The sequence below is a fragment of the Salvia hispanica genome, chromosome 4, assembly GCF_029641045.1.
Source record: "Salvia hispanica isolate PSC_SH4W2 chromosome 4, Shi_PSC_v1, whole genome shotgun sequence".
Taxonomy (NCBI): Eukaryota; Viridiplantae; Streptophyta; class Magnoliopsida; order Lamiales; family Lamiaceae; genus Salvia; species Salvia hispanica.
Window position 1 is genome coordinate 35,229,214 of NC_142695.1, and position 20,623 is coordinate 35,249,836.

The window sequence follows — 20,623 nt, forward strand, 5'->3', positions numbered from 1 at the left end:
ATTACAGCTAAAAGATATGTGACAAAAAAATAAAACAGAAAACTGGAAAATAGTATTTACATACATTCTTGCTATTGTATTTCTCCCTAAAACTACAAACTGGAAAATGACAATAATAAGGAAAAAGAAATAAGAATACATGAAAAAATGCCTTGCATTCGATACCAGAGACACAGAAAAAGTGGGCATCAAATCTTACCAGGGTAACCACCATGCAACCCGATCCACATTCCGATTCTTCCCACCAAAGAGCGTAATGGTTTTCCTTGAACCATCAAGTTCCGTACCATATTAAGTCCTCCGATCAAACATATCAGGATAACTTCCAATTTACTCCTAAATAGTGGCTTTAATCCATCAATCAATCTCTCCTTCCTCTGTATGCTCAATGCTTTCAGGTTGAACTTCTTCTTCCTCCTCATCATCGTTTTTCATGTACAACCCAAGTTTCTCTAGTGGATTACTATTTGCTGGGAATTTGAAACTAGCAAGACCATTTTGAGAATTGTCTGGGCTTGTCTGGACCGGCTCTAAACATCTCCAGGTCCTCCATGAACTGGCTATTTTCATTAATATGGATGGTCTTCTCCATCTGTCAGGAACGCAGAGCATGTTAAAGTGGCCAATAGGATGACTCAAGTACGTATGTTCCGAGCCATTACAAAGGAAACTCTTATTCTACCTGCTGCAGAGCTTGGCGTGCAGCTTCTCTCTCAAGTTCTGTTTGCCTTCTGGCTTCAGCTGCAACTTCTGCTTTGTCCTTTCTCCTAGCCTCTTCCGCAGCTTTGGCCTCTGCTTTGAGTCGTGCTTTCTCTGATCAAAATATGAAGAGAGAGGGTGATGCTTCCTAGTATAATGTAATTGGATAAATATGAACTAATTCCATTGAACTAAAACCTTCTCTTCTTCGTCTTTCAAGCTCCTCCTCCTCCAGCTTCAGCCTCTCACAATCTGTTCCCTGAAAATAATAAGATATCACGATTAATAGTAGAGCATGCCATTGTCAGTATAAATAACAACCAAACAAGATAGAAATTGACTAGCCAAGTCAAAGTTGCATACCTTTTCTGTTGTATTCTCTTGAGCTTTAATTATAATATCAGCGAACCGGCTCCTCAATAAAGCTGCACGGTACAGCTTTTCAGGGGAGACTTGCCTATCTGGCGGAGCACTCTCCCCTAAAATGTTACAGCTTGTTGGTGAGATTATGCTGCGCTTAATAGCTCGCACTCTTCATTAGTTATCGCTGCTTACCCTCTTGACGATAATAAGGCTCATCGGATGACACTGGAAACTGCTCAGCATTTCCATCCAATACATCTGCATATACAAGAACATATTAAAAACTCAGAATGCAAAACAGAAAAATCATCTGAGCCTTCTAAGATCTAACCTCCATCATTTTGACCATGCAAGTCTTTTTGCCTGGGCTCTTCTTGAATATTTGTAGATTCCTGAAAGTAAACGAAGAAGGTACTTAGAATCACATACTAATGATCAAAATTCAAGAAGTGCTCAATCGAAAAAGGGCATATACTCACTCTTGCAGGAATTGAGATATTGGCACCATCTGCTTCGCAGGCTGAAGAATTTTCCAAACCTGCAAAACGGAAATGACAAATTTATAGTAATTAACTTATTAAGTTTATGTTGGTATTTTGATTTCAAACTTAGGTCTGAAAATCATAATAACAAATAAATACGAAGAACTAGTTTGCATAACTTCATGTTTTTCATATCTGTGAATATGGGAATCTTGAAATTAGACTCAACTTAACAAAGAAGTTCCGGTGGTTCAACATCAATAACTGATCCAAGAGAGAATATTTTTCCACACATGAAGCCATCATAGAAGTTTTAAACTCAAAGTAAATAATGTTGATCTGAAACCAAAAGCCTAAGTTAGGGGGAAATATACTAACATAAGCCTGCGACATGTAGGGAGTCATACATTGACCTTTCACATGATGAAGCTCGGGAATAACAAAAGGATAATAAACAAGAAAGTAATGCATGAAAATTAGTAACAACACAGACCAGTAGATGAGGAGCCTGATTCACTACTGGAACTTCTTGAGCCACTGCAGTTCCTATTCCTTTCGGCAGCATCCTTGTCAATCTGGAGATAGGAGGCAGATCATTTCCACCAATATCAACATCCTCATCAGCTCGCTCATGACCTGATTAGTTTTTCAAGGGTAATACAACAAGATGTCAAACACGACAAGGCAAGAACTAATGTCAGGGTGTGACTTCGTCTGAAAAGAAAATACCTTCGCAAGGCAGGTGAGATGAATCTCTAAACCCAGATTCCTTCTGTGATGTGAATCCGAGGATTCACAATCATAGGATGCAACAGCATCGAGGGCCATGGGTTGATTGGGCTCCGAAAAGAAGGTGGAGATATGGCAATGAGCCAAGCCGGATTCGGAGGTCTGACTCAAACCAGAATTTGCCTATCAAGATGGTGTCCAAATACTCTTCTAAGACCACCATTGTCTTCATCGTCAAAAGAGCTTCCGTGAGTACCTCACACGCCCCAAACGGAGTTCGGATGAGATAGTTATGATCGTTTTAAGAAAGCCGCACAATGCAGAAAGAAACACGCGGACGAGTGTTTTTTGCCAACCCAAAAACACCCGGTCGGGTTTTTTGCCGAGAAATAAGTTTTTGTTCAGAGACTTCACCCGGGCGGGTGAAATGAGCCGTGGGAAACACCCGGTCGGGTGTTTTGCCCGAAATATGACTTTTTGACCAAGACTTGTCTTGTTTTGCTTCTTTTCAACTCCTAGTATAAATACTCTTGCTAGGGTTCTTTTCAAGCAGCTTTTGAATATTTGTAAGAGACTATTTCTCCATATTTGAGAGCTCACCTTCTTCATCTTTTGAAGACTTATCAAATTCCTTCGGGTTGCATTCGATCTTTTGCCGGGCTAAGATTGATTGTAAAGGTATGCTTGCTAGTTCTTGTGTTGGTAGTTTGTGGAGCCATTAGGTGTTTGTATGTGAAAGTGCCTTTGGGATTTATTTCTTGTTCTTCACCTAAATCATAACATAATCCATCATCTATCATTTTATCCATTTTTCTTGTTCCATTTATTGGTTTATCTTGTTTATTTGTTGGGTTTATTTACAAGAATAAGTTCGGGGCAAATTCATGAGTCTTCAATCTAGAAGATTCACATTATTTGGTATCAGAGCCATTGGTTCTTGTTCTTGTAAGAAAAAAAAAGAAGATATATTCCTCAAAGGGTGAAAATTGTTAGATATTTGTCAAAAAAAAAAAAGAGAGAGATCTCAAGTTCTATCCATGGGTTTTAGCTATAAATTGATATATGTGTTCTTGGGTATGTCAATTTGATTGTCGGAAAGTTCTAGGCCGAAATTTCATCAATTGTTTGGTCTATTGTTGTTGGTTGAAATTGTGCACACAAAGTGTTTGTTGAATTGTCCCATTGGCCTAGTATCTTGCTTTCACTATATCTCGTGGCTTCTAGAACTAGTAACTACTCCCTCCGTTCCATAGTAATAGGGGCGTTTTCCATTTCCGTCCGTTCCATAGTAATAGAGTCATTTCCCTTTTTAGTAAAAGTCAACACATTTTTCCACATCTACTTTACTCTCTCTTACTTTTTTCTATCTTCATCTCTCTACCTTTTTCACTTTCCACTTTATTCTCTATTTTTATTTGATTCACCTAACACAATTTTTCTTAATCTCCGTGCTAAAAAGTTTTGCCTCCATTACTATGGAACGGAGGGAGTACTTGCCTAGTTGCATAGCTTGTTTGTGATTTGTGCTACCCTTGTGGATTAACATCTTTGAGAGCAAGTGAAGGAGAGTATCCTAGCCTCCAAAATTTCTAAGCCGTTCGAGTGACATTGGGTGTAAGTTTGGAGAAAGGGGATTTTACAATATGGGAAGTGAGCTCATCACTAAATTCTCCATTCTCGGGTGTGTGTGTTGTTTGTCTTACTAACAAAAAGGGACGTGTCCCTAGTCTTGTCCAATTTGTTTTGTAGGTACTTGAAATGGTGAACTCTAGGCTTAACTCGCCTATAAAGAAAGTCGTCTCATCATCCGATGGTACTATCAAAGAGATGTTCTCCTCAATCATGAAGGAGATGCACGAGGTGCGGGGTATTGTGAATGCTATGCAAGGAGGATTTACGGCGTATCATGAGGATATAAGTCACCTTAGAGATAGAGTTAGACATAACCATTCCATGGCACCTAGTGACCGAGAGAGACATGGTAGGAGTGACTACAAGTCAAGGTATCATGATGATGGACTTGATAAAGGGAATAGAAGGGAACGAGCTGATGGAACTGGCAGCGGAAGCGGGCGCATAAATAACAATCACATAATAATCAGATCTATTTAGCAGATTATTTAGACAAAACCTATTCGCGTAATTATCACATGTATCATGCTCATAACTTGAATTAATCATGCTTTAAGAATATTGAAACCTAAAACATGCTTTTCTACGGAGCAGAAAAATACCTAAATAATTCTCCAAAGAATTGAAGATTGCTCGCGCCTTCTCCACGTGATGCTTTGAGTACTAGACCACAAATCTTCTCTCTGGTTCCCGAACTGTATCCCAATATCAGTGTGGGCTGATCTTACTAGAATACTAGGACTTAGATAAAGAAGACAGAAGAAATCCTTTTTGGAATAGGAGAGGAATTCGAAAATTCCTTCAGCTTAGGGGCTGAAATTTTCAAAAATTTTAATGATAAAATTGTGTTATTTATGTCTCCTTTATTCTCCTATTTATATTAAGTTCTTTTTGGGCCCAGACAGGGATCTATGGAAGGTTTTGGATATGAGCTCATCCAATTTACTTTTTACTAATTAAATTGAACCCACAATTTAATATAAGTTATAATTGGAATATTACGAGCAGCCACTACAGAAGTAATATTGAACTCTCCCCATCCAAATCCGAAATTACAAGTAATCCGGGTTTCCGTTTAACTTTCATTTCCTGCGCTTAAGATTAAAATTTCCATTAATTAATTAATGTCTGCTATTGACTTAATTAATTAACTTCTTATTAATTCCAAGAGTGGACTTAGCATGAAACGTTTATTTATTATTCATAGAGTAATCACACTCCACCTAGCTAGGTTCCGAATAATAAAACCTTGTTTCGCGCTCCTCTTGAGGACATTATCAAACGAGACTCAGCTCTCGCACGATTCAATATAATAGCAATCCTAGCACCGCTAGATATTGATCACCACTACCCAATATATCAGGATAATTGGGTTACGAAAAACCCGCACCATTTGATAAGTCAAAGCAGTGCATAATCAATACCGTATGCTCAATGCTAACCTACATTGATTAAGAAATAAATATTTATCAAGACCTCGTCTTTCAGTAGATAGCCTAAGGCAAGTCTTGCTGTTAGATCCGTTCAGTGCTATACCACACCAATGTCATCTTATTTCAGTAAGGCTTAGAAATATGCGGACTGACATTGCAACCTTTCTCGTTGGATAGTCAAATTCCAACTAGGTTGTGAAATTCATCTTTTTCTTTGTTTAGAACTGACCGTATTACCTTAAAGTGGACGACGCCCACAACCGGTCTACTAAAACAACGACTTAAGTTAACTTATACATTTAAACATGCATTAACATCCATTAAATGTAAAACATAACAACATTATGACAAAAAATAATCTATTTTATTTATTGGAAAATAAAATAAGAGTTTTACAGTATTCAATCACTCGAAACGTAATTTCTAGTATACAAACTCTAACACGAGCTCCAAAGTTCCATGGAGAGTCTCACTCTAGGTGGATTAGGGATCATGATCGTCATAAGGTGCATGAGTGGTTAATGGGGGAGGAAGTCTCAAGTAACGCAAGGATGAGCTCAAACCCTCGACATGGTGGTGGAGACACAAGCCGAAGAAGCATCCCACCAAAGAAGGTGGACCTATCTCATCCTAGCTATCACACGAAAGTTTCGTCGTGGTTGTAATCCAACTTCACTCCTTCAAAGAGCTTGATTCAAAATAAGTGTGGCGATGTTAACCACGTTGTTAAAGAGCATGTCAAACATAGGGTGGATTTTGTTGCCGATGATGATGAAGAAGAGTCTTCCACAGCCGTACATGAAGAAGATGCACACCCAACTTTTAATGATGGCGTGTCTAGCATAGTGGAAGCCGAAAACGAGTGTGAGCCATTAAAAGCCCTTCAAGTCTTGAGCATTGAAACGAAGCCAAATGAAATTGCTAAAGTAAATGAGTACTTTGGGAATGAGCAAGAGAGAAAAGAAAATATAGAGTGTGAGAAAAGGCTAAAATGTGAGATGCAAAAGCCAAGAGAGAGTGGTAGGGGTGAGTGTGAATCAAAGAAACCAAGAGAGAAAAACTACAAGCATGTGAGGAAAAAAAGTTGCTTGTTAGATTCTAAGATCAACCTTGGGAGGGCTCTAAATCACCCTATCCTTTTTTCCCTTGGTGAGGAGAATGACACTTATTTCACTAACTCTTATGACTTGTCTTTTCTCTTTGATGACTTTACGAGACAAGAATTGGGAGGATTAGAATGTGAACCCCGAGTTGTGGATGTACCGAGTAACTTCTTACCGGTAATAAGCTCATGGAAGAAATGTCAAGATGAATCACTCATTGCCCAAGGTTCAAGTACACTATCCTTGCTTCCTTGTGATGTTTCTTTGAAGTGCTTAGATAAGATTGATGTGTTGGACAATAATTTGCTTTGGAAAATTGCTTTGAACCATGTTGAGCCTATCTTGTACAAAAAACATGATTTTGTAAATTCAAGAGTGACACATGTGAATAAGATGTCTAAGTGTTCACTTGTTCATAATTTTGAGTTTCATAAATATGTGGATGAGAATAGTAGGACCAAGATAATTGAAATTGTTGATGATTTTAGAACTTGGTACTTGCTTTATTTCCATTACAAAATGGTTAGACCCTTCAACGAGATTGGGATGTTTAATGGTTGTTTTGTAAAGGACTTTACCACTCACATGTCTTTTGTGGGTTGTGTTGTGATTAAAGTCATAATAATGCATTGTTCCCATGTGTGTGCCTATGTCTTGAAATCGTTAGAGCAATTGTGAGAGGCTTATTTTGATAAGTTCCTTATGTTAATTGATGTTATGTTTTACAAGATTCATGTGGTGTTTTACAAGGTTCACATGTCTTGTGTTGAGCATACCCTACATGCTAGGCATAATATTTTTTTGTCACATTCTTCTCATAATAATGATCAAATCTTCAAAGTGTTGGAGCAATTAAGTGAGCATCATGTTGACAACCTTGATTCTTTGCGTGGTATGATTCCTTGTAAGCTTCAAGAAAATGATCTTAAGATGGATGTGTCCTTTGTTCTCATTGCTAAATTCGATTTTGAATGTGATGGTGCAAGTTGGTCCGTTGATTATGATTGTGAGAACCATCTCCTGGTTAGTGAAATGTCTTTTGGGTTCCGAAGTGAAATCAACCTCTTGCACGATACTATGATATTTGATTTGGACTAGCTCGATTTTGTAGGTGTACTTGATTGGGATTTGAGGACAAATCCTTCAAAAGAAGGAGGGGGTGATGTGAATCCGGGTGTCCTAGGGAAGAATCGAAGAACCGGATTTGAGGACAAATCCTTTCACAAAAAAGGAGAGGATGATGTAAATCCGGGGATTCACAATCATAGGATGCAACGGCATCGAGGGCCATGGGTTGATTGGGGTCCGAAAAGAAGGTGGAGATATGGCAAGGAGCCAAGCCGGATTCGGAGATCTGACTCAAACCAGAATTTTCCTATCAAGATGGTGTCCAAATGCTCTTCTAGGACCAACATTGTCTTCATCGTCAAAAGAGCTTCGCGTGAGTACCTCACACGCCCCAAACGGAGTTCGGATGAGAGAGTTATGATCGTTTTAAGAAAGCCGCACAATGCAGAAAGAAACACGCGGGCGGGTGTTTTTTGCCAACCCAAAAACACCCGGTCGGGTTTTTTGCCGAGAAATAAGTTTTTGTCCAGAGACTTCACCCGGGCGTGTGAAATGAGCCGTGGGAAACACCCGGTCGGGTGTTTTGCCCGAAATATGACTTTTTGACCAAGACTTGTCTTGTTTTGCTTCTTTTCAACTCCTAGTATAAATACTCTTGCTAGGGTTCTTTTCAAGCAGCTTTTGAATATTTGTAAGAGACTATTTCTCCATATTTGAGAGCTCACCTTCTTCATCTTTTGAAGACTTATCAAATTCCTTCGGGTTGCATTCGATCTTTTGCCGGGCTAAGGTTGATTGTAAAGGTATGCTTGCTAGTTCTTGTGTTGCTAGTTTGTGTAGCCATTAGGTGTTTGTATGTGAAAGTGCCTTTGAGATTTCTTTCTTGTTCTTCACCTAAATCATAACACTAATCCATCATCTATCATTTTATCCATTTTTCTTGTTCCATTTTTTGGTTTCCCTAAATCCATTGGATGCTTAATAACAGCATAATAATCTGGGACTTTATGAGCTACAACATCAAAACTGGATTGTTGAAAATCCAGGCATGAGGCTGCACCATCAAACGACTTAACAACGTCTCACATTGTTTCATCAATACAACAAAATTAGCATTTTATGGATGACCCTGCTTCACCGACTCCGCCTTTCTAGCTGCCAAAGGGGCACCTTTAGTTCCAGAATGACCTTTTTTCTTTCCTGGTATCATAGCCTTGGCATTAGCGAACACATGCAGGACTTCTGCGGTAGCAAGTCTCTTTGCTCCAATTTGATGGCTATGGACATCAGTAGCTTGTGGATGCACCACTCTATCCAAGCTAAAAGAAGCTATCTTCTTGTTAAGCTTCCGTACTTGTTCAAGCCCAGTCCTTAACTTCTAAATCCCTTCTCTCCGAATAAGACATCTTCAGAAGTGACAGTGTTCGAATTGGCACAACAGACCTACCATAACCATCGACATTCAAGCCAATGCACTTCCCATTCGGGACACAAGTCTCCTGCAGGCAGTGGCGGAGCCAGAGATTTCATAGTGGGGGGTCCAAAATTAAACTTCAAAAAAAAATTAAATAATTAAATTATAAGGTTCAAAATGTAAAATTTAAATTCAATCACATCATAACATTTGTCTTCTATTCTTCATCTTCTGAAATCGCTGCATAATAGTTTCATTGGTAACTTTAACAAACACATCCTTTTCGATGTAAGGAACTAAGCAATCATTCAATAGTTGGTCTCCCATGCTATTACGTAGAGAAGTCTTGATGATCTTCATTGCTGAAAAGACGCTTTCTACTGATGCAGTGACAACTGGTAAAATCAATGACAACTTAACTAATAAATAAACCATTGGAAAAACTTCATGTTTCCTTGTAGAAACCATCTTTTGAGCAAGACCACTGATTCCTGATATTTGTGAAAACTTTTCATCTATGCGCACATCAAAAATAAAGTTCTCAAGTTGATTTTCAAGCTCAAACAAAGCAACTTCAGAAAATTCAGAAGGATAATACCGTGCAAGACGAAGCAGCTTCTCCAAATCAAATGCAGAAAATGAATCCCTAGGATCAAAACACGACATGCATAAAACTAAGTCTGTGTTGACTTCATTAAAACGTTGATTCAACTCTTGAGCTTGCAAGTCAATAACAGAACAAAAGAGCTCAACTCGATAATAGTGGAGATTCTTCATTTTTTCAACTCTACGTCTTCCTTTTTTTCGAGCTACAAACTCATCTTCCATGTCAAGCACATCCAGATCATATTTGCTATAAAACCTAGAAACATCAGCAAGCAATATATCCCAATCTTTTTCCCTCATTATTTGCAGACGTGATTTTGCTACCTTGACAAGATTCATCGCATTAACAATGTCTTGATCTTTCTTTTGTAGCACTTGAGAGAGTTCATGTGTAATTCCCAAGATTTGCTTCATAAGATGTAACACAAAGACAAACTCAAAACTATTTATAATTTCTAACACATCATCAGCTTCAGCCCTTATTGAATCATCATGACCATCCTCCCCAACATACTCAAGAACATCAACAATAGAAGAATATAAATGTATCCAGCTGACAAGAGTACAGTAATGTGAACTCCAACAAGTATCTCCAGGTCGCTTCAATGACATTTCTTGATTTAGTCCTCTCCCCGTGCTTATTTCATCACTTGCAATCTCTTTAATAATATTGTCTCTTTGTTTCTCCCGAAGTATATCTCTGCGCTTACAAGAACCTCCAACAGTATTACACAAACGAGAGATAGAATTATAAAAAGACCCGACAATTTTATGTTTTTTAGCAACAACAACAATTGTGAGCTGAAGCTGATGAGCGAAGCAATGTACATAATAAGCACTGGAATTTCTCTTGAGTATCAAACTCTTCAATCCATTGAATTCTCCTCTCATGTTGCTTGCGCCATCATATCCTTGACCTCTCAAACTAGATATACTTAAATCATAAGTAGATAACAAATAATCAAGTGCTTTCTCAAGTGAGGTTGCAGCTGTATCACTAACATGAACAACACCAAGAAAACGTTCTATAACACATCCATACTTGTCCACATATCGTACTACAACACCCATTTGCTCTTTGACAGATACATCTCGACACTCATCGACTAATATAGAGAAAAATTCATTTCCCATATCATGTACAATAGCTTTTGTTGTCTCAACAACAAATGCATTTATAATATCTCTCTGAATATCTGGTGATGTAAATTTGAGATTTTCCGGAGCATTTTTTAGCACAACACTAGCTATCTCTTCATTGCAAGAAGAAATAACTTTCAAGAACTCAAGAAAATTACCTTGATTTAATGATTCTTCTGACTCATCATGACCGCAGAAAGGCAATCCTTGCATTATAAGATAACGAAGAGAAATAATTGGGGCATTTAATCGCAGGCGGTAATCAAGCTTAGACTGTGTTGACTATTTTGCTAAAGAGACCTCAATGTGTTGGGCTTGATTCATCAAATCCTCACATGCTAATCTACACCTGTTATGAGCACTTTTATGGTTTCCAACATGATCTCTTAATCTTTCTTTCTTGCGCCAGACCGTAAATCCCCCTGATACAAAAGCGTCTTGTCCATTTCCGTGGAGTCTTGAAAAAAGATAGCAATATAAACAAAAAGTTGCTTCCTTCGTAACACTATATTCCAACCAATCCTTAAATTCATCAAACCAATGTGAGACAAATTTACGTTTTCGATTTCCATCTACTATAGGACGAAAATCATGATTACGTGGTTGACACGGACCTTTAAGTAAGTAAGCTCTGCGAACTTGTTCTATTAAATTTGGTGGATAACTCATTATATCAGGTCGTTCTCCTGGATCACTTGGGAGATTCTCTAAATCAACCTTATTTTTATTTTCATTGGATGATTCTTGAGGTTGAAGAAGTGAAGGTTCAGCTGATGAAGAATCAACGGAAGAAAGTTTCTTGAAATAACGATCCATATATATGCAAAAATAGTCAACAATAATTAGTAAAAGAATATAAATCATTACACAAAAATATAAACAATTACACAAAACATAATATAAAGTTCATCTTATACTTTACAACTAAAAGAATAAAGAGTAATCAAAATATACTATCTGGTCACATCTAAAAAGTTGTCATTACAAACAATAATTTAGAAATAACATTGGGACTCACATTCACAAATCAAATAGTATAAAACTATTAACACATACACATCAAATAAAGAATTGGGGTTAAACAATTCCAACAACAGAACAACCATAGCATTGAATTACATACCTATCTTCTTTCTCCCCCTTTAAATTATTATTGCAACCAAACAAAAATACAACCACGTAGAAAAATCAATTAAATTACATTTGAGTTTTGAAATATACCTAATTCTAGATAATCAATTTCAGAATTGGTACTGCTGAAGGAGAAATTAAGAGGAACGATTCGTATAAATTTGTTGAAACCTATCACTAATATTATATATATATATATATATATATATATATATATATATATATATATATATAAATTAAGAGGAATGGTAAACCTATCACTAATATTTATATATATAAATTAAGAGGAACGACGATTCTGAAACCTATATCTAATATTATATAATATAAATTACAATTATAGTGAAATTACTAAAATATCCATAGGTTTTTTAAGAATTAGTGGGGACACCATGGGCCCCCCTGGCCCCACCCTCCCTCCGCCCCTGCCTGCAGGCCTGAGTACCCAAAACCTTCTGATTCAGCAACTGTCTCAACCAAATGTCGATACTCGGTCACAAAACCACCGGAAAAACCCTTGGAAACACATTTCTCGCTGCTTTATTCTCTCCATTTTACACATAAAGTAAAGTTGCATAAATTTTCGTGTCGCTTCTTGGACAGAGGAGGTAAAATATTAATTGTAGTTAGTGGATAAAATGACTTTATTACCCTTAAACCTATTTCCGTTTTTTTAATCTGCATTCCCATCTTATTTTCAAATTTAAATTAAAGTTACGTTCAATTACATTTTATAATTCAAAAAAAATTTAAAAATAAATGCACAAATCTTGAATATAATATTGTAACAACCATCTTTAATATGATATTGTTGAAACAACGTATTACAATTTGGAAAAGTTGTCATAGCCGGAGAAAATATTACTCCCTCCGTTCCATAATATAGGAGACGTTTCTTTTTGGCATGAAGATTAAGAAAAATTGTGTTAGGTGAGTTAAGTAAATAAAGAATAAAGTGGAAAGTGAAAAAGGTAGAGAGATGAAGAGAGAAAAAAGTAAGAGAGAGTAAAGTAGGTGTGAAAAAATGTATTGACTTTTACTAAAAAGATAAACGACTCTATTACTATGGAACGTACCAAAATAACAAAATGACTCTATTACTATGGAATGGAGGGAGTACTATATAAGAGTACTAACTAAAAGTTAAAATATTCATATTATAGAGAATTTCCACTAAGTTAGCCGATTTTTTTGGAGAAAATAATACTCCCTCCGTCCTATATTTGAAGTCACTTATTGTTATGGCTCGGATTTTAAGAAATAGTTGAAGTGTGTAATAAATGAAGTGAGGTGGTGGAGTGTGTAATAAATGAAATGAGATGGTAGAGTGTGTAATAAATGAAGTGAGATGGTGGAGTTGGTTGAAGGTGAGTCCCTTTTGACTTTTGATTTTTGTTTTGGTATTTTAATGTAGATAATGGCATTTTTATGTAATTTTGATGAAGAATCGGGTAAAATTGTATGACCAAATATGGAAAATTCTAAAAGTGACTCTTAAACTGGGACGGACTTTTATGGCAAAAAGTGACTTTTAATCTGGGACGGAGGGAGTAGTAAATTTCAAGTTAAGTAAACTTTTTTTTAATTTCTAATTAGATGGGTCACATTCTCCACTAGCAATACTTCAATTATTTTTTTTTTATTTCTTTCATACTGTACTTAACTAATTCTGCTCGTGGCATACTAAAAATTACTATTTTTATGAGATGGAATGAGTACAATAGAGTAGTGTTGTAGAGTATGAAGCATCACATGTTATCTTTGATTGTCATTTGAGTTTAGTTTTGTAAGGAAACTCCTTAGGAAGGTCTGAGTTTTTTCCAGCTTTCGTGGTTATGGTCATAGCACGTATATTGAAGATTGGCCTATATTAAAGCAAGCTGGAGAATAGGTTGTGAAATTAACTTCAGTTTTGACACACGCAGAAGAACAAAGAAAAAGGAAGAACAAAGAAACTCTCGCACTCATAGGACGTCATTTTTCACAATTCAAATAAGCCAGTTTAGGTAATAGAATGACCAATTAAAATTGATGAAACTCCCTTTGGCCGTGAAAAAGAGTCTCATTTTTTCAGTTTGATCCGTCTGCGAATAGGAGACTCGGTTCATAATTACCATAAAAGGTAAAGAGGCCCCACAATCCACCAATACATTTCACTTCCACCCACTTTTCTTAGCATTTCTTAAAACTCGTATAGACCGATAAGAAATAAGCTCCTATTTGCAGACGGAGGGAGTATTTTTTCAACTTAAAATTGCATGAAAACACTACTACTAAAACTTTTTATATTTATAAAATTGATGGTAATATTTGTCATATTTAAAATTTCATGAAAAATACTAATAATAGTAATTTTTAAGTTTTTAAACAATACTATAAATTATCTAAGCAGATCAAAATATTTTTGATGCAATTGCAGCCATAAATGACAATCATCAAGAAAATGGTCCTACTAGAAATAGAGGCAGATAATCACAACTTTGATAAAGCATGTCTCTGAAGGTCTCTCCGGAGAATCTTCCCAGCCGGAGATTTTGGGATGGAGTCTATAAAAGCAAGACGTCGTATTTTCTTATAAGGAGCCACCTGCAATCCACAAATAATCGCAAAATGACTCTTTAAATGATGGACAGTAGTATTTAAACAATAAAACGAAGTTTTACGAGTACCTGCTTCCCAATGTAATCCATAATTTCAGCTGCACTCACATTGCTGCCCGCTTTTCTCACCACGTAGGCCATCGGAATCTCACCCGCTTCTTCATCGGGATACCTATGTATGCAATGCCAACGAAAATAAATTTCACATTTCATAAACTGCATAGAAACAAAGGTGAGAATGCGTACGGCACCACAGCTGCATCGGCAATTTCAGGAATTGATTGAAGCAGATGTTCCAACTCCGCAGGAGGAACCTGCAATAGGTAAGACAAGAAGTGAGATATCAACCAAAATCCGTAGTCTTGATCCATGAGAAAGGCCAAGATGATCACTTGATACGCCTTGTATTTGATCAATTCCTTAAGCCGATCAACGATGAAAAGAAAACCATCTTGGTCGAAGTAGCAGAGATCCCCGGTCCTTAGCCACCCTTGTGAATCTAAGGCTGCAGCTGTTGCTGCATCATCCCCTGCATAACCTGTAATTATCAACATTCAACAATTTAATTGTTAGTACTATTTCATTAGTTAAGCATACATATATGATGAACAACTATGCTACAACCTTTCATAATGGACGGTCCTCGTAGCCATAGTTCTCCACGTTGTGTTGGAGCCAAGGCCTCTCCAGTCTCAGGATCAACAATCTTAGCTTCCATGTTCTCCGATAGTCGTCCTGCTGATCCATGTCTTTTCGCCTCGTCCGGCCCCATTGTTCGTGTCGCCCCTCCTGTGCTCTCTGTCAAACCATAGCCCTGTGCAAATAGCATTATGAACTAGCAAGCCACACCTTAAATTCTAGCAAAACACACTAAGCTACAAGTCTACAAGTATTAGCAATCATCTAAATGCCTAATCAATTTCACCGAGTATTAATATTAAATGGTTCAAATATATGGAGTATTACTCTAAAAAATTAGATAGATAGCCTTAGTCCATTTAGTAATGTTGAATTGATAGTGTGGATTAGAAATAGAAGCCTTCAATTTTAAATTCAATGTTTAGTATTGCAAAAATATTTGAAATTGAATTCTAATTCCAGGTACTCTCAATTCTATAATTTGAATTGCGTAGCTAACGTATGGATTTGGAATTCCAAATACTTGTAAAATTACATACCCTTTAAACACACACTACAAACACACATAATACACACACCACAAACATAATACACACACTACATACACAATACACATGTGTTGTGTACGTGTTATGTACGTATTGTGTGTGCATGCAATATTGCAATGTGTATGTGCAAAGTGTGTATAGTGTGCGTGTTTATGTTCAATGTGTGTATTGTGTGTATAGTGTATATGTATTATGTGTGTGTTCGGAAAATGTCCAATTTTATATGCACTCATATGGACAATATTAAAAAACAATGTGCTATACATAATGTACATAAATAAATTTTGAAAAATAGTACTATAATTCAATTAAAAGTCGATGTCAAATTTTGGTTGATTTTTTTATACCTAAGGAATTTACAATTATGGAGTAATAAATTTCATACTTACTAGTACTACATTTTACTAGCATATAAAGAATTTGCAATGAAATTGGTATAATTCCTTAAAATTCAATTCCATAAAATTATAATTCCAACTCAAACTCAATTCCAATTTTATCGTACCAAACTAGGTGTGGTCCAGACTCCCCACACATTTCTCACCTACGGTTGTCCTCGCATAAAGTATTGTCACTTTTTTATTTCAGACATGTTCACACCTTTCAGTTATTCATGTCACAGAATATATCATTATTTTAGATTCTCCTATATATAGAGCATGACATAGTATTGTGACTTTATTTTATTTCAGACATGTTCACACCTTTCAATTATTCATGTCACAGAATATATCATTATTTTAGATTTTCCTATATATAGAGCATGGCATAGTTTACATTAAGGTACATCAATTTACTATTCACATAACTGTAAATAATTCACTCCAATCTACTCCATTTTAGAACTATCCTAAACTATACGTGTTCAAAATAAATGTGTCATAAATAATGATAGGTAATAAATATCTTAACCATCTAACTTTTTAACATTTGACTGATCGGTGCTTGTTAGAGAAGGTTTATATATCTACAATCCAAACTTTGATTGACACATTACGGAAGTGTCCCCATTCATCTGCTCTAAAAGGCAAAATCTAAAAGGCATTCTAGCGAAGGCTTTCACGTGCTACTAACAATGAAACAAGAGTCAATTAAATACACAAAATGACAACAAAACAACTCCATCTAGTTAGCATTGCATTTAAATAATTAAACAATAAATAAACCGTGTGGGCTTGTAGTTGTACCTAACATTTTGTTGAAGTTCAGATCTATGTTCAATTTTTAATCCATCGATGCATCTAGCTATCTTTCATGAGAGCGACGGCAGTGTATACTAAGTAATTCGAGTAGAAACTAAATTAAGACAGTGGAATGAGTGTTAGCAGATTATGGTAAAGTAAGAGAAAGCTGAGAAAAAGTAGGAGAGAGAAAAAAAAAGGTAGTGAAATGAGTGTTAAATGATGTGTAGGACTATTGTTTGTTGAAAAACTTTCTATACCTAGACTTTGTCTGATTTTGGAGGATGACCTAAAATGATAAAATTTGTCTATTTTTTGGGACATGAGTAGTAGATTGGAGTAAAATTTAGCATATACTACATTCTTCAAATTTACCATAATCTAGGATAATAGAATAGAGTAGTGTGAATGAATATTGCATGATTAATACTAATGTCAATATTGGTACGTCTAGTAGCATTTATATTTGAGGTGATGTTGGCAGTTGGATGGTCCACCGACCATACCTCTATTTGTAATAAATGAATTAATTGATTCCAATGAAAAAAATGATCTCCAGTCCCTATTCCCTTGCCATTTTTGAGTGGATTTCACAAATTTTCATTATAAACATTAAACAATGACATATTGTGTACCTGTAAAATTTCGACGTGGGGAAATTTCTGTCGAAAGCGCTCGGAAACTTCCTTCCCGAGCGGCGCTCCTCCGCAGCCCAAAGCCTGCAGGGAGCTCACGTCAAATCCATCCACCAAATCCGACTTGGCCATCGCCACCACCAGCGGCGGTGTCACCGGCATATAAGTTACCTTATACCTGTTCACAATTGGAATTAAAAAAAACTCCATAGTAACATTTGATGTATGCACAGAATTTAAAAAATGTAAAGAAAAATGGATTAAATAAGTTATTCCCTATGAATTTTATTTTTATATATTAGTGTAGTTTTTCATAATAAAACGTGACTTGAAATAAGTTGGTTATATAAGTGAAATGTAACCGAATTGACAAAATATGTCTTTTATTATTCTAGTAGGAATGAGGGAGTATAATATAATTATTTGGAATATCATTGATTTAAAGAATTAGAAATAAAATTGAAATCACTATTTAAGTCAGAATTGAAATGTCAATGACACTTTTTTCTATCACCAATTGATTTTAAAATAGAATCCGTAGATTTTTATCTGTACCTTTCCACCGCTTCCAGCATTTTGACGAAATCGAATCTCTCCATGAGCACCACGCTCTCCCCCAGCGCCGCCGCCCTGATCAGCATGAAAAATCCAAACACATGAAACAGCGGCACCGTCAGAATCGACACCGGGTGAGGAGCACTTTCCACCTCATCTTCACCCAACTTGTTGTGATACATCCCTGCCACCAGCGCGATCAGATTCCGGTGAGTCAGCACGACTCCCTTCACCCTCCCCGTGGTCCCGGAGGAGTAGAGGATCGCAGCCGCAGCAGACTGATCCACCACCGCGGCCGCGACTAAGCTCGAATGCGACGCTGATTCGCATTGGAGCATGGAGAGGAACAAGGGCGAGTCAAGGATGATAATGGGAACATCAATTTGGGGTAGTTTGTTGGTGGAGTCGGCGGTGGCGAAGATGATGGCGGGGCGGGAGAGGGAGATTTGGTGGGAGAGGTCGGAGGGGGAGGAGAGGGGGTTGGAAGGGGAGACGACGGCGCCGAGGGAGAGGAGGGAGAAGTAGAGAACGGGGATGTGGAGGGAGGGAGGGGAGAGGATGAAGGCGACGTCGTTTTGGGAGAGGAGGGGTTTGAGGGAGGCGGAGAGGGAGGACACGTGGCGGAGGAAGGCGGAGTAGGTGAGGTGGCGGGCGGTGGCGGCCTCGATGAGGAAAGGGGTGGTGGAGAGGGCGGAGGAGGAGGAGTGGAGGAGGGAGAGGGCGTATTGGAAGATGGAGAGGGGCTGAGACGGGGGAGGCAGAGGGACGGCGGGGCGGAGACTGTGGTATGTTCTGGTTTGAGGGCAGAAGCCATTTTGGGGGTTGATGGAGGTTGTTTCAGCCATGGATTGAGATGGTGACAATCGGGTGGGAATTGTGACAGCTTACCACAATATTTATTCATGTCAATATATCCATCCGCCATTAAATAAGTGTTTCCATTTCATCCATCACTCTTTTACTCCCTCTGTCCCGCAAATCATTTTTTCTTTTGGGATATTTATCATGAGCCAGTCATTTTTCTTAACAAAAAAATATTATACCGTCCACAATTATAAGTTCCATTTGAGATTGACACGAATTTTAATAAATATTACAATGGAAAGTGGTAGAAAAAGATAGTGTAATGTGAGACCTATTTTTATATACTCCCTATGTCCTATTTCATGCGACACATTTTCTTTTCGCACGTGTTTAGAGAAAATCATATAATAAATAGTTAAAATAAAGGGGAAACTAAAATAAGAGAGAAAATAATATAGATGAGACTATCCTCTACATTATTTTTTGTCTTACTTTACTTTCTTTTGACTTTAACTATTTATTAGTATGATTTTCTCAAAACACGTGAAAAAGAAATGTGTCACATGAAATAGAGATGAGGGGAGTATTGAGTAATTATTGAGTATGCTGTTTCTACAATATTTGACTTTTGGCAAATATTTCCAATCCCACATCGGTGGGGAAATGAAACTTGGGGGGTAAGTTGCCTATAAAAGGAACTCCCCCCCTCATTTGTTATGTACCTCACATATTGTATTCTCTTCTCCGTTTAATATGACGGGCTCTGCTGAGGGTGCTCAGAGACATAAACAATTTGGCCGAATTCTGTTATCAAAGTTTCGGGTGTGTTCTTTCTTAATTATTTATTTTGTTCAGCATTTATTTCTGGGTTTGCTTTTCTGCTGTGATATTTTATTCAATATTATTTGCGGGTTTTGTTGTAGTGTTTGGTACACCGACTAATAAATTATGTTTGGAATTTGGTAATTAAGAGAGGACAGTGTCCCCACCAGTCTTTCCAGAGAATTTATTTGGGGAAGTAATTTTATCGAGGTAGACCCCATTGGGTTTACACTAAAATTACTGAATCGGTTCATTTCACTATTTGAGAGAAAATTTGCCCGGTTTTCTCAACAAGTGGTATTAGAGCCAAGGTTCGTCCTTGGTTCTCTTTGTCTGTAATATTGAATACTTTATTTTGAGTCTGTAATGGCGGGTAATGATCAAGAAGTCAAGGCTAGTTCTTCGTCATCGTGGTCAAGGTTTCCACTGTCAAATATGAAATTGACGGTGGAGATATTTGATGGTACTGGCCATTTTGGTATGTGGCAGAGAGAGGTTCTAGACTCTCTTTTCCAACAGGGTCTTGACATTGCCATTGAAATAAAGAAACCAGATTATATAGATTATAAAGATTGGAGTACCATAAATCGGTTAGCTTGTGGAACAATTCGGTCGTGTCTGTCCAGGGAGCAGAGGTATGCTGTCAAGAATGAGACTTCTGCACATAGATTGTGGAAGACACTGGAGGACAAATTTCTGAAGAAGAGTGGTCAGAATAAGCTCCTTATGAAGAAAAGGTTGTTCCGTTTTGAATACCGGCCAGGTACCACTATGAATGAACACATTACATTGTTTAATCAATTAGTAGCAGACCTGCTAAATTTAGATGTGAAATTTGAGGATGAGGATCTAGCATTGATGTGTTGTCGTCTCTTCCTGATGAATTTGAACATCTGGAGACCACATTACTCCATGGTAAAGAGAATGTGTCTTTGGATACTGTATGTTCTGCTTTGTATAGTCATGAATTGCGAAAGGCAGATAAAATGAAAGGTAAAGCAGTTACAGATGAAGCATTAGTGGCAAGGGGTCGTCAACA

The 20,623-nt window shown here is 37.2% G+C and overlaps 1 protein-coding gene and 2 pseudogenes across 2 annotated transcripts; all 3 read right to left on the bottom strand.

Annotated features, from left to right (window-relative positions):
* Positions 1-50: 50 nt before the first annotated feature.
* Positions 51-13,979, bottom strand: LOC148928537 (transcription factor GTE10-like; annotated as a pseudogene).
* Positions 9,125-11,488, bottom strand: LOC125195045 (uncharacterized; annotated as a pseudogene).
* Positions 13,980-14,097: 118 nt separating the features above from the next.
* Positions 14,098-18,916, bottom strand: LOC125193655 (4-coumarate--CoA ligase-like 9). 2 transcript variants are annotated; one of them, XR_016137524.1, is made up of 7 exons: positions 17,959-18,916; positions 17,404-17,581; positions 15,025-15,214; positions 14,793-14,938; positions 14,652-14,714; positions 14,470-14,572; positions 14,098-14,386 (listed from the first exon to the last, which is right to left on the bottom strand). XR_016137524.1 is itself a non-coding variant. In XM_048091492.2 (7 exons), exons 1-7 carry the CDS (start codon positions 18,801-18,803, stop codon positions 14,273-14,275), a joined length of 1,644 nt encoding a protein of 547 aa, XP_047947449.2. In that variant the 5' UTR covers positions 18,804-18,912; the 3' UTR covers positions 14,098-14,272. The 2 variants fall into 2 exon arrangements, 1 of the variants encoding a protein (XP_047947449.2); XM_048091492.2 differs by having other exon boundaries at positions 14,647-14,714; positions 17,959-18,912.
* Between the last annotated feature and the right edge of the window lie 1,707 nt (positions 18,917-20,623).